Genomic DNA, 15,160 nt, shown 5'->3' on the forward strand with positions numbered 1-15,160 from the left:
CACACAGATCAATACAAAATGTGCTTGGAATGATGGTGATGGCTCATGTATGAAGGACAGGTTATGCCCCAGGTCTGGAATGATGTATATGGATGTATAACTAAATACACAATAGGTCTGGTGTGTAATGGGTTGAAGGTCCTCCTATGTATGTGCTTGTACCACAGGTGTCATCACACATTGATATATTACATTGTACATGTGATTAGGAATAATGATGGATCTGGCCAATCTGTCTCTCAATGTCAATTTTATTCCATTACAGTAGTAGCAGTAGTAGTAGTAGTGGGTAGGTAGGTAGGTAGGTAGGTAGGTAGGTAGGTAGGTAGGTAGGTAGGTAGGTAGGTAATAAGGTAGGTTGGTTTTACTTTGGTTCAGTAGCTGACCCTTTACAATTCACCTACCTATCTACTTCCTGCTTCTTGTTGTTACAGCTACAGAAAGGAAGTTTTGCTTCTTTCTTTCTGTAACTGTAGCATGAACAAACTGTGTGGAAAGTAAAGTTTCTTTAAGGTTATTAGTGCTTTTTTTCTGTCTAGTCTGCCATGCGAGTTGTAACAGAGGTGCCGTCATATGTTCATGTTTCAGATAGTTATAGATCATATTTGTGTCATAAGGGCCTATCTGCCTTGCCTGCAGCTAATATAACCAGGCTCATCTGATCCACCTGGGCCTCATGAGTGCCCACACTCCTCACCTGTTTGGCACCCTATTTAACCTCTCCTCACTCTCTGCTTCCCTGCCAGATGGTCAGCAATAAGCATCGTTTGCTATCCAGCATTCTTGTCTTCAGATTCCTGTGTTGGACCCTGCTACGGATTTTCCTGCTCTCTGCCTGCCTGGACAACGACCCCTGTTTGGACTGACCACCGATCTCTGCCTGGTCCTGTTGAGTATTCCTTAAGTGTTGATTTGGATAACCACTCTGCTTATAACCTGGCCTTTCTGGACTCTGTGCTCCACAGGGCTTTCAGGAGCCTGCCTTCATCCTCCACTACAGAGTGGCTTACTCATCTTCCCTGTGCCCAATAAAACCCTGTTAAAACATTGACTGGTATGTGTTTTTGTGTGTGTGTGTGTGTGTGTGTGTGTGTGTGTGTGTGTGTGTGTGTGTGTGTGTGTGTGTGTGTGTGTGTGTGGCTGAATTCCAGGTCCTCCTACATTTATCATTATAATTTGGACCCTTTCATGGTCCCAGTAAAATTCCAGCCAGTTGTAGTTCCTAATTTATAACCCCTACTTGTAACCCTCCCCAGAATATGGGAAGGGGACATGGCCCTCTCCCCAACCCACCAGAGTGGGATGGTTTGTGCTCTAGGTACTGGCAGCTGGCAGGATTTGAACTAGATGCTGCACTACTGGCAACATGCAATTCTCTGCCAATCCCACCACATCACCTTGGACCTTTCACATTGGTCCATGTTCTCTTGGTGCTTTTATCTTTTCATTTGGTAATTTGGTAATTTGGACCCTTTGACCTGAAAACTGATGTGTTGTATAATAAGTTTTGATACTACATCATCCAAACCGCAGCGCTAACTCCTGACTGCCTGAGCTATTCTTCCAGACAGACAAGGTTTTTATGTTAAATATTTTCGCTCTATACTTTAAATGGGACACTGAAGAAGGACAAACATAAAATTCATTTCACTTCAGGTCAGACTGGATTTAAATCTGCAGGAAGTAGAAAATCAAACATTTGTGGTGAAAAATGAAGCAAAACATGACATTTCTGACGTGAAAATTAATCTTTAATTCAACATGTGAAAATGTCCAAACAAAGACAGAATGAAGTAAATAAAGAGTGAAACACTGGGAGGATTTTCATATCCAGCATCATGAAGTGAAACTAACTGCAGCTGACATGAAGTGAACACAACATCCTGATATTCAGTGTGAAGCTTTGACTGGAAACAACATGTGGATCCTGGAGGAAGCACAACTTCCATCTTTAAAGGACTGGAAGAGGAAGAAGTTTCCAAGGAATCGTTTAGAAGAGTTTCACACACAAACTCAATGAATCTAAGAATCTGGAAAGATGTTTCTGAGTGAAAGAGACAGACATGTACAGACTGAACTATCTGTTCACCAGTCAGAGTTTGTCTGCTACCATCAGACTCTTTACACTCAATAAAGAGACACCCAGGAACCTGACTTGGAACCAGAGAACCAGAACCCAAATCCAGCATAGAGAGGATGAGTGAATGTGGTGATGAAGGTGTGGAGGTGGATCAGTGAGTCAGGGAAGACTCTGTAGAAGGACAGAGAGCCAGCAGGACAGTCCACATACACTGCTACTCTGTTAGAGACAGAGGAGGAGGAGGAGGAGGAGGAGGAGGAGGAGGAGGAGGAAGAGATGGGTGTTTTTCTGTTATTATGCCAGACAGAGTAACCTCCGATATCAGAGCAGCTCAGACTCCAAGACTGATCATTCCATCCAAACCTACTGTCCATGCTGTCTTCCCTCCTGATTTCTCTGTAACTCACTGATATAGAAACATGTCCTCTCCACTCGACCTCCCAGTAGCAGCGACCAGTCAGAACATTTTCACAAAGAAGCTGAGACCAGTTAAATCTGTCTGGATGATCAGGATATGACTGAAGCTCCTTCACATGTGTCACCTTCCTGTTGTTGTCAGACAGTTTGAGGTTTCTGTTCACTGTGTTCATGTTGATTGTGAGTGGACAGGAATCTGATGGAGAGAACAAACACAATCCAGCTGCAGTTATTGATCTATTGACACTTTGATGCTGACTGATGAATGAGTGATGGGACAGTGTGAAGGTGGTTGAATGTGATGAATCCAATGAAAAACACACTTACACTTCTTCAGACCTCCTGGTCTCAACCATGGGTCTCCAGCAGGCTTCACCCTGAAAGGAGGAGGGGGGTCAGAGCTTGCTAACATGGACATTACATGGCTCTCATACACACTTTGTTCTACACTGAAAAAGGAACAGTCCAAAATCTGGACACATTCATCTGATTGGAGCATCTCCAGACTAGAAGGAGCAGAATCAGGAAGTTGATTGGTCCACACCCACAACAACTAAACTACTTTGTGGAAGTCACAGTTTCTTCTTTCAACCATCTTCTCCTTTTTATCTCTTCACAGATGAAGAACTCTGCAGAAACTCCTGATCTAACCAAGAGCTGCATCTTCTCTCTGTCCTGAAGTCTTATTGATCAGCTTCTGACAATAATATCCCCTGCAGAGCAGATTGGCTCAGATTCTTTGTTCTGACTCAGCTGGGAAATGTTAAAGTGGCTTCTTTTCCTGCACATGAAGCTAAATGACTGTCAGAGACTCTGTTTGAGGCCATGATGTGTGTGTTTGTAGCTGCGACAGCTTGTTTCCTACCGACCACTAACAGCTGCGTCATCATCACACTGAGGATTTGTTCCCTCACATTATTACTGCAGATCCTGCTGCTGTGTGGACACAAACACATTTCTTTCTAAAGAAGGAACAAATCAGAGGGATCAGCAGCATCAACTCACCACACTTCTTCCAGATCTGATCCAGTCTGCTGATTCATTTCCAGTTTGAAGTGCAGTCACATCACCCAGTTTCTACTGACTCCTACATCTACACTGTTATTGAAGCTGATTGATCATCTGATGGATTATTGAATTAGAAATTATTGAATCAGCGCCATGTGATCATCAAAGCTCTGAAGTCCTGAGTGAAGAGGAGAGGTTAGACTGCCTCTGGTGGTCAGACATGGAGCTGCAGCTGCTGAAATACAGGATGTGACAGGATTCAGGAAAGTCTGTCTCATCTTTCGTCAACATCAGCTGTGAACATACTGAGTCCTTTCACATTAATCAGGAAACCTGATGTAACCATCATCATCTTCATCACAACACACACACACTGCCATCTCCAGTCACCTTCATCACCCAATCCAATCATGATCACATGAATGAATCAACATTATCAGTGGTTATCAGTCCATTTCTAAGGGACAGTAGGGCTCTACTCCACCTCCTAGTGATTCCAGTAGGTCTTTATCATCTATCACGCAACATACACCACTCATCAGCAGCAGTGATACAGGAAGACTCCTGATCCAGTCCACTGGCAGTTCTAAAATCTTTAGAATGACACTGCATTTTCTGGTAAAACAACAAACAATGTCATTTGACTGTTGAGTGAATATGGACTGTTAAGTGACAAAGTCTGGACAGAAATCCAGTGACTCTCTCAGTCATTTTCATTCATGTGCTAATTATGAGTCCAAATCATAAAACAGTAAGCCAGACCTCAGGTGCATGAACACGTAAAGAACTTGTGTTTTCCTGTCTAACTGCTCTTCTCAGATCACATCAGGGGAAGGTGTTCCACTGACAGTCTCCATCATTTTGATCAGCTGTGTGCAGCTAATTGAAGGAAACTGATACAAACTGCAACAACACTCATGTGTGACGTTGCATGGAGCACCAACAACAAGAGAAGACGACATGAATGAAAAAATCTAGAAGGAACGAGTCTTCAGGGACTGAAATACTTCCTACTCTATATATGTCTCATCTAAATTCATTTTCTGGGGGTATGCTATGTTTCAGTATCAGGAGCCTCCAGTAAGTCAGAAAACCACTGAGCATCATCATTCATTGGAAGTTTTCATCCATCATGTGTTTAAATGTATCTATACAGAGGTAGGAATACACATCTGAGCAACACGTGCACATTTCCAAATTGACTGATTTATAAAGAGAACTTTTTAAGAACATGACTGTTCACACGCTTTTATAAAGATTTTTGCTAACCCAAACAAAAATATCATTTCCTGGAGCACCTCTAAAACAGAAAAGATGTTTCTATGACAGAATGTCCCTTTAACCTGCAGAGATGTTTCCAGACTGAAGAAACTCTGACCAACAGACAGTTATCACTGTTATTCCTGTAGATGTTCTCCTTGGAGACTCTCCTACTCAAATATCTACTATGAGCAACGGAAAAGGGCTCCTATCTCATATCCAGCATGAAGCAGGACTGAGTGAAGAACAGAGAAAATGTCTGCAGATCTTCCTCCTCTATCAGACATTGTGTGGCTGCAGCAGCCTCTCCATACCTGAGTCTGTGTGGATCCTTCAGTGCAGCCATCAGCAGCTTCACTCCTGAGTCTCCTGGATGGTTGTATCTCAGGTCCAGCTCTCTCAGATGGGAGGGGTTGGAGGTCAGAGCTAAGGCCAGAGAAGCACAGCCTTCCCCTGTGATCAGACATCCTGACAGGCTGCAGAAAACAACACATATGACAGAAACTCTGAGAGAACTGCTCTGAAACTAAAGCTGAATGTCATCAGATGCTCAGAAAAACTGGACCTGTCTGACATTATTGGCTTTGTGTCTTCATTTGTTCCAAGTTTATGACTTTATGACTCAGTTTGTGACAAATGTCAAATTTCCAGGTTTCTACAGAGATCCACCAATCATGTTTTCAGCGGAGTTTGTATCTTTTTAAAGACATCAATCCTCCCTTCATTCAGCCTGGTGGAGAGAGAGTGTCTGCTTTGCTGACTCTACTTATTCTGATTAAAACATGTGGAACAAAATATGATATTAAAATTATGGTTTTATTGTGGATGAGAACAAAGTTAACCTGGGAGCTTGACAGTCCTGTTTAGTATCTTAGCTGTTCCTAGGATTAATCTCTTCTGGATGGAGATGTCTGATGTTTCTCCAGTGTGGGGGACATGTTCCCCACTGCTCCAATGACCACTGGAATCACTGTTGCCTTCACCTTCCAGGCTTTCTCCTTGAGTCCTCGGTATTTCTCCAGTTTCTCGTGTTCCTCTTTCCTGATGTTTCCATTGTTGTGGACGGCTACACCCATTACTACGGCTTACTTATGCTGATAATCCAAGATCATAATGTCCAGTTGGTTGGCCACCACCATTTTCTGGGTCTGTATCTGGAAGTCCCACAGGATCTTACTCTTCTCATTGTCCACCACCTTGGGAGGTGTTTCACATTGTGACCTAGGGGTCTCCAGTCCATATTCTGTACAGATGTTTTTGTACACTATGCCAGCTATTTGGTTATGGTGTTCCATCTATGTTTTCCTGGCAGTATCTTGCACCCTGTTGTGAGGTGCTGGATTGTTTCAGGGGCCTCTTTGTACAGCCTGCTCTTGGGATCTTGCCTAGTGTTGTAGACCTGGGATCCTGTCTGCAAACAGGACCATGAGAGACCCTCATCATCCTAACAACGATCTTTTGGTCTGGCTGCGTTCTGGCCGGTGCCTACGGCTCATTAAGGCAAACACAGAGAGACTCAGGGAGCTTTTTCCTTCAGGCTGTCAGAAATTTAAACTCTACCCTATAGTGACACTGACCAGTGTCCTACCTGATGCTGAAAAACACTGTTGTTTTCTCATGTCACTTTAAAAAGGTTTATATTTTGCACTACCATTCACATTGTATATATGCACTACCGTTCAAAAGTTTGGTGTCACTTCCCTATTGAATCCCATGGCAAAGTGACCCCAAACTTTTGAACGGTAGTGTATATATATATATATATATATATATATATATATATATATATATATATATATATATATATATACTGGGTGTAATATACTGTATATCAGAATCAGAATACTGTGTGCCCACAGTCTTTCCATACCAAATAAAGAAAAGATGAGATAAAGAAAGCAATCACAATAAGAAAAATGACAAATTCCTTACAATATCTATATGGATAGATACATGATTGTATATGTTCATGTGGTGTACAAGGCCTAAATCAGAGACAATGATACAAACAATTTCCACAGGTTTTCTATTAGTCATTAATAAAAACTCTTTTTAAACTCTCATTTTGATGAATTCTGACCTGAGAGTTTCCAGTTTGCAGTTTGGACTCTTCAGTCCATCACAAAGCTTTTTCACTCCTGAGTCCTGCAGGTCGTTGTTACTCAGGTCCAGCTCTGTCAGAATAGAGGACTGGGAGCTGAGGACTGAGGACAGAGGTCCACAGCTTCTCTCTGAGAGACCACACACACTCAGCCTGGAGACAACATTACGGAGAATATAATATACGTGACAAAATAATCTGCCCTCATGGTGAAAGCAGACTCAAAAATATATTAAAAAAATATTAAACATGATAGACACAGACAGGAAAAACAGGCAAAACTGCCAGTTAGTACCATTGTATTAAAAAAAAATAGAAAAAAAAAAATTAGTGCACATTGTTGCTGTTTGTGAAGCTGAAATATTTCCCCTCATCACTGCTTGTCAGACTGATCTATGAGCAGTGAGTGAACCGCAATGCTGCTGCGACGAAGATGCATTTTTCACATATGCCACGACACTGGCCCAAAATTAATGCAGCCCACTCGGAATCCTCCTGCACATCTTGATTAGCCGGCATTGCTCTTGATGTGTATTTCAGCATGAGAAATCGGAGGCTTAGCACGAGGGTGTGGGAAGCCATTCAAATGTGTGAAATTTGGCAGCGGCATACCAGCTTGCACAGGTTAGTGGTTCACCACGTTCTCATGCTTTAACATGCTGCTGTCAAGTATGACATGAAAGAGATAACTGTATAAAGGTGGATTCATGGTCGAGCAGTGTCTGCGTCTGCATAACCTCCTAGAGTCAGCTCCACAGCAGCTCAACGCGCACCTCTCCCAGGCCTGATGTGCACCCCTGCTATGCAGACGGCTACGTGGAGGTACTCCCTTGTGATTGGTCAGTTTCGGATCACATGTTGCTGGATGTCTGGATCTTCTCACTGAATTTGTGTGGTAACCATTGTTTTTAAAAACAATAACCAATGGATCAAATTGATGAGAGGCTGATCGAATTATTTTGTTCATTTTATTCCACAAGCTAATGAAGACACTGAACCATACTGGCCTCCATTGTTGTTTTAAAATGGAAAATACCTATCGAACTGCAGTGAACCATCAAAAGAACCCAGACCTGGTGAGTTTACCGGCCGATACCACCCCTGCTGCCACCTTCAGGTGAGGAGGAGAAACTGCAACACAACACCAAAATGACAGGCACCCCCCTATGCTCGTGTGCGAGAGCAAACCAACAAGTGTCAGCTACACTGTGGCCGACCGCACTCAGACGCCCCATGAGCATAAATCCACCTTAAGAAACGACAGTGTTCAGCCGAGATACTCCATAGTAAAACCAATTGTCATACATGATAAAAGACAGAAGATAGAAAAAATAATAATAATTAAAACTGAGCTGGCAAACTCACCGGGCTCATTTTTTCTTACTGTGCAAGTAATTGTCTTATTGCTTATCGCGACAGGCCTATTTGATGGTCATGTTTCTGAAATTGTTCTTTTCCACTGAAATGCAATACTGCAATCAGTTAAAAAATCAGTAACACCAGCTCCAAATGTTAAATGTCTGCAGGAATAAATTTTAAAGTAATCAGTTTTCTTTATAAGCTCCATGAGCATTCCCTTCTGATGTCACATCTCTCAGAAAGAAGATCAGTGAAAAACAAAAACACAGTCTCTCTTTAAGAGAGTTGGAAAGAGACTCTCTCCACATCTACACACCCATATCTTTCTGACTTGTTTAAACTTCTATGAGGCTGAGCTTTCACCTGTGTTCATCTCTGATCTCAGAACTAAACCTGCTCTGCAGCAAATTGGAGCAAACAAAAGTAAAACAAGTAGTTCTCTGTCACATTCTGTCCTATAAAACAGCAGCAGTATATTTCTCCACATCCTGCTATATATGTACTTACAGAGCTTTGTTGGAGGCTTTGACCACTGGCAGCAGCCTCAGAAGAACCTCCTCTGAAGGAGAGTATTTCTGCAGGTCAAACACCTCCAGATCTTCTTCTGATGACAGTAAGATGAAGACCAGAGCTGACCACTGAGCAGGAGACAGTTTATCTGTGGAGAGACGTCCTGATTTCAGGGACTGATGGATCTCCTCCTCTAAAGAACGATCATTCAGTTCATTCAGACAGTGGAACAGATTGATGCTTCTCTCTGCAGACACATTCTCACTGATCTTGTTCTTGATGTACTGAACTGTATCCTGATTGGTTTGCAAGCTACTTCCTGTCTGTGTCATAAGGCCTTGTAGGAGATTCTGATTGGTCTGCAGTGAAAGACCCAGGAGGAAGCGGAGGAACAAGTCCAGGTGTCCACTGGGACTCTGCAAGGCCTCGTCCACAGCTCTCTGATGAAGACGTTTTAGATTTGCTTTCTTTAAGATTGTGGACTTTCTAGAAAGTTCTTTTTGTTCTTTCATCAGGTTGATTCCAGACTTGATGAAGGTCAGACGGACATGAAGAGCAGCCAGAAACTCCTGAACACTCAGATGGACGAAGCTGAACACCTTCTCCTGGTACAGTCCTCTCTCCTCTTTAAAGATCTGTGTGAACACTCCTGAGTAAACTGAGGCTGCTGTGATATCGATGCCACACTCTGTCAGGTCTGATTCATAGAAGATCAGGTTTCCTTTCTGCAGCTGATCAAAAGCCAGTTTTCCCAGAGACTTAATCATCTTCCTGCTCTCTGAACTCCAGTGTGGATCTGTCTCAGCTCCTCCATCATACTTGACCTTCTTGACTTTGGTCTGGACCACCAGGAAGTGGATGTACATCTCAGTCAGGGTCTTGGGCAGCTCTCCTCCCTCTCTGGTTTTCAGCACATCCTCCAGAACTGTAGCAGTGATCCAGCAGAAGACTGGGATGTGGCACATGATGTGGAGGCTTCGTGATGTCTTCATGTGGAAGACGATCTTGCTGGCCTGCTCTTCATCTCTGAACCTCTTCCTGAAGTACTCCTCCTTCTGTGGGTCAGTGAACCCTCTGACCTCTGTCACCATGCCAACACAGTCAGGAGGGATCTGATTGGCTGCTGCAGGTCGTGTGGTTATCCAGAGGCGAGCAGAGGGCAGCAGTTTCCCCCTGATGAGGTTAGTCAGCAGCACATCCACTGAGGTGGACTCTGTAACATCAGTCAGGGTCTCATTGTTGTGGAAGTCCAGAGGAAGTCGACTCTCATCCAGACCGTCCAAGATGAAGACAACCTGGAACTCTTCAAAGCTGCAGATTCCTGCTTCTTTGGTTTCAGTAAAGAAGTGATGAACAAGTTCCACCAAGCTGAACTTTTTCTCTTTCAGCACATTCAGCTCTCTGAAAGTCAGTGGAAATGTGAACTGGATGTCCTGGTTGGCTTTGTCTTCAGCCCAGTCCAGAGTGAACTTCTGTGTTAAGACAGTTTTCCCAATGCCAGCCACTCCCTTTGTCATCACTGTTCTGATTGGTTCATCTCTTCCAGGTGGGAGTTTAAAGATGTCTTCTTGTCTGATGGTTGTTTCTGGTCTGTGTGGTTTCCTGGATGCTGTTTCAATCTGTCTGACCTCATGTTCATCATTGACCTCTGCAGTCCCTCCCTCTGTGATGTAGAGCTCTGTGTAGATCTGGTTCAGAAGGGTTGGGTTTCCTGCTTTAGCAATCCCCTCAAACACACACTGGAACTTCTTCTTCAGACCAGATTTTAGTTTACGTTGACAAACTGGAGCAAAATATTCTGAAAGAAAAGAAGAAATAAGTTGAGTCAGTAAATATTTCAAGCCTCTGAGGAATGAGGATGTGAATATGTGATGTTCATGTGTTGAGACATCAGTAAATGTGTCATTTATCCAGCAGCTTCAATCTTTAGAGAAATCCTCTTACTGCTCTGCAGACGCTCAGCCAGCTCCTCCTGCTTCATCATCCTCAGGAAGTCCACTGTGATCTTCACTAACGCCTCTCTGCTGCTCTTCCTCTGCTCCTCATCCTCACCCTCCAACACTGAGCATTCTGGGGAATCTGGACTCAGAAGCTTCTGGATCTTCTTCAGCTCCTTCTTCATGAAAGTGATCATGTTGTCCTCCAGCAGCTGGAAGAGAAACGATATGAAGGACACAATCAGACTGAAATCATGGAGCCAAACATCAGATCCATGTTGGACACACTGACAATCCACTGGTCTACAAAGGTCAGCATGGAGATGATGTGAACAGAAGAGATGGAAAAGTAGTTGTTGTACATGTACAGACCATAAATATGGAGTCCAGCTGTGTTTGATGCTGCTGGGCAGACTGACCACTGGGAAGCTCTGAGCTCTGCTGGTCCACTCTGTGGAGGAATCAAGAAGAATCACATCACATTCTGTCACATGGAGAAGCTGCTTTCAGCTTTTAGGAAGTTCTCACCAACACCTTCATGAAGCTCTGTGCTGAGGTGCCCTGGAGCAAGGCAGCCACAGCCAGTGTGTGCTTGGATAAGACTGGTTTGACTGGGTAGCTCCCAGTATAACTGTGTTTGATGTTGGCGTTTTTAACTAAGAAAAAGTTTGGTGTGTTTGTGAGGAGTCAAACTGACTGCAGGTCACTTAGATTCTATGTTTCCTGCACTGAGACAGAATCCTCCTGATTATTCTTAGCTCATAAGAAATATTTAATAAAACTCACATGTTTGTTGTTCGAGGTTTATCTGGATATTTTACTCTAAAATACTGAAGATATCCTTTATTATTATTATTATTATTATTATTATTATTATTATTATTATTATTATTAAGTTGAAACTCAATAAAACAAAACTGATGCAATAATTTCACACAGCTCAACTATGCAGGTCTGAGTTAAAATGAATAGGAGGTTCTCTCGAACGGTCGCTCCTATCAGATAAACAGCTGGGCCTGTGAATAAAGATGGTTTAGCGATTTCCCAGCTGAATTCTGAAATAGTTCAATATTAGTTTTCTCTGCTGGACTCTGACTGATACTCACTGCAGGTCTGATCTGAAATCAGGAGGTTTATCCATCGACCAGACACAGCTTGGTCCAGGTCCTGGTCTAACTGCAGGTTCAGTTCCAGGCTGGTTCCTGTGAATCCAGATGTTTGGTGATGTGAGTTCTGATCTCTGACATGGAGAAGAGTCATGGACAGTTAGAGATGGACATCTCACCTTTTAGAGGGAGGGGCTTCATCCTCTCTGTCGTGATCCATGACGCTGGATTTACATCAGCTCACACACACTTTCTACCTTCACCTGCAGAGGAAACACACATCATTCATCTGAACATCAACTGAAATCCTCCTTTCCATCATCTGCTGCTCCTCTGATTGGCTCTGAGCTTCTGCTTCATATCAGAGTCAAATGGATGCAGTCAGACAGCAGTGAGGAAGAGGAAGCTGCCTTCAGCTGCTTTGACAAACTGGAATAGATAAATAAATAAATGAGGGTTTAGTATCAAGCAGCAAATGAATGTAGTTCAATCAGCGGTTCCAGCATTAAACAGGTATGACTAAGTTCAGCAGGGAAAAAAAATAATAATTCACCATGATAATTAAGTTCATTCACATTTTCATAGCAAATACAAACAAGAAGATAAAAACAGCAGAGGCACATTAAACACAGTGGAAGTTAGAAAATATCTCTGAGTGGGTTAACCAGATGTTTGATCTGAAAAAAAAAAATCATCTAGATGAGATGAGAGTGATAGTTAAAGAGTTCAGCTTTAAGAAATCGGAAATTAACACAGGAGCTTGTCCATGCAGAGCATCCAGAAGTTCTCACCACAAACCAACGTTTTGATGCAGCATCTTGTACAGTGAGAATAATCCAGACAAGTTAAACATGCATCACTTTGATTTAAATCAGAAGAAATGAAAGTGTGGAAAATCCTTGAACACAGTCCATCAGAGACTCGTATCCACTCAGTGTCCACTGAGAGCAAAAGGTGTTTACACCAGTTACAAACATTCCTCTTTTCTTACTCAGCAGATTCAACATGGATTTAAATTGAAGCTCCAGCAAACATCTCTTTTCCTTTCTGACCAACATGTTGATCATTTTTCAGAAAACTGTCTTGTTGTAAAATGTTCCGAGAAAATTCCAGAGATGAAGGTGATGTTTTGTGGTGAACAGCATTTAGTTAAAAACCCTTTCAGGTATTTAGTTTACCCACATGTGTGAGCAATCAGTAGATTTTCTGCTGATCAGCAGATAAAGGGACTGATTCTGGCAGCTCTAAATGAGCTGCAGAGTAAAGTTCATGTAAAACATACTGGAGGTCAAGGTCTTGTTGTTGGTAAGACTTACTTTTATGAACTAAAATAAAACCTGGAGGACAGTAACTCTCAAGGGTCAGAGTTGGTACTTCCTGATCTGCAGATTGTAGTATCATCCACAAACTGAAATAATCAGGAGGAATCTCTGTGTGCATGGGACAAGGCTGGATGCTGGTGATCTTCTGCATTAAAATCAGACATGATTCTCTACTGGAAACCACTGCATGGACTCATGAAGATTTCCAGAAATCACTCTGTGAACACAGTTCACCCTGAAACCCACAAATGCGATTAAAGCTCTATCATGCAAAGAAGAAGCCAGATGTGAACAGGATTCAGAAACAGCTCCATCTTCTCTGGACCAAAGCTCATTTAAAATGATCTGAGGAAAAGTGGAAACCTGGATGAAAATGTGAACTAATTTCTGGAAAGCATGGACGGCGTGTCCTGCAGACTAAAGTGAAGAGGGAGCATCCAGCTTGTTATCAGTGGACAGGTGAAAAGCTGCATCTCTGATAGGATGGGGCTGCATTAGTGCCTATGGCGTGGGCAGCTTCCACATCTGTGAAGCTCCATCAATGCTAAGAAAGTACATGGAGGTTTTAGAGAAACATCTGCTCCCATCCAAACAACATCTCTTTCAGGGAAGGCCTTGCATATTTCAGCAAGACAATGCTGAACCACATCCTGCTTCCATAACAACAGCACGGACTTCACAGGAGAAGAGTCCAGCTGCTGAACTGGCCTGCCTGCAGTCCAGACCTTTCACCAATACAAAACATCTGGAGCATCATGGAAGCAGAAATCCAGAAACAAAGGTCCAGGACTGTAGAGCAGCTAGAATCCTGCATCAGACCAGAATGGGACAACATTCATCTCCTAAAACTCCAGCAACTGGTCTGCTCACTTCCCAGATATTTCCAGACAGTTGTTAGAAGAAGAGGGGATGCTTCACCATGATGAACATCAGCCTGGAACTAGTTTTTACAGACGTGTTGCTTAATTAGTTTCATCATCTGACATGTTGTAAATCATTAGTTTCATCATCTGGAATAATTAGTATTATATATTACTGGATATATATATATATATATATATATATAAATAATATATCTATAAATCATTGAATTCTGGTTTTTCACACTTTTCCACAGAGTCCCAACCTTGTTGTAATTGTAGCTATTTATGTGAAATAAGGTGGAGGTGAATTTTGATCAAGGAAATAATGTTGCAACACAGAACTTTAAAACTTGAAAAACCTGCCTGTTTTAACTATGAACATGAAGAGAAACTCCAAGTTCAAGCTGTTCTGTAAACCACAGTTTGATCCTCAGAGAAATAACAATCTGATCATCATATAGATTTGTCTTTAAACAGCAGAGATCAAAGTTGGAGCTGAAATCAGAAGTGAACACGTTCTCTAAACATTCCAAAAACAAAGAGGAAAATTCAGACTTACAGTATTTTCAGAGAAAAAGAATCTCCACTGATACACAGGTGAGCTGCTTCCTGGAATGAGTCACATTTCTACGTGTGATGGAGGGAGGGCACTTGGGAGGAGCAACATCAGACCTTTCTCCTCCTCTTTAAAGTTTACAGCCTTACAGAAACATGGCTGACATGTTCATGTCAGTTTAATCCTAAAGTGTCAGATGTTTCTCATCAGTCTTATTTTCATCTGGAAATCCACACATCACCTGTCTTCTACCTCACCTGTCTAATTCTTACTCCTGTCAGTCCCAACTGTCTTGTATGAACATAGAATGAGACCAGATTGGCAATTGACCTTTTGGGGGCTGTGGGGAGGGGGGATCACTGTTAGAGCCATGCAGACACCTGTAAAATCACATTGGTTCTGCTCTACCACTTCTTCCCTTCTGGATCAGTTCCAGCATAAAGTGATGTATTCAGTAGATTCAGGCCACACCTGGTGGATGTGTGGCTCGGTTCAGGCAGCCCTGTTCTCCTGCCTCTTCTTATGGATGATGTATCAGCTGACTGGTTGTTAGAAAAATTCTCAATAAACATAAACAGACATTCAGATCAACGAGAGGCACAGCTGGATTTAACTTGTAAGGAGTTATAACAGAGCCAGGA

At 42.5% G+C, this 15,160-nt stretch overlaps 1 protein-coding gene and 1 long non-coding RNA gene across 2 annotated transcripts in view; both read right to left on the reverse strand.

Annotated features, from left to right (window-relative positions):
* The window catches only part of LOC121656980, a 49,572-nt gene extending 38,841 nt beyond the window's left edge, over positions 1-10,731 (reverse strand). The window contains exons 1-4 of the mRNA XM_042012299.1: positions 10,680-10,731; positions 8,733-10,533; positions 6,846-7,019; positions 5,118-5,241 (exon numbers count right to left, since the gene is read on the reverse strand). Of these exons, the coding sequence (XP_041868233.1) occupies positions 5,118-5,241; positions 6,846-7,019; positions 8,733-10,533; positions 10,680-10,719 (2,139 nt within the window). The 5' untranslated portion in view covers positions 10,720-10,731. The remainder of the gene's footprint in view (positions 1-5,117; positions 5,242-6,845; positions 7,020-8,732; positions 10,534-10,679) is intronic.
* Positions 10,732-11,053: 322 nt separating this feature from the next.
* LOC121649758 lies at positions 11,054-14,579 on the reverse strand. Its single transcript, XR_006012168.1, has 4 exons — positions 14,523-14,579; positions 11,958-12,041; positions 11,779-11,874; positions 11,054-11,123 (listed from the first exon to the last, which is right to left on the reverse strand). It is a non-coding gene; the product is annotated as an uncharacterized LOC121649758 (long non-coding RNA).
* Between the last annotated feature and the right edge of the window lie 581 nt (positions 14,580-15,160).

The sequence above is a fragment of the Melanotaenia boesemani genome, chromosome 2 (assembly GCF_017639745.1).
Source record: "Melanotaenia boesemani isolate fMelBoe1 chromosome 2, fMelBoe1.pri, whole genome shotgun sequence".
NCBI lineage: Eukaryota > Metazoa > Chordata > Actinopteri > Atheriniformes > Melanotaeniidae > Melanotaenia > Melanotaenia boesemani.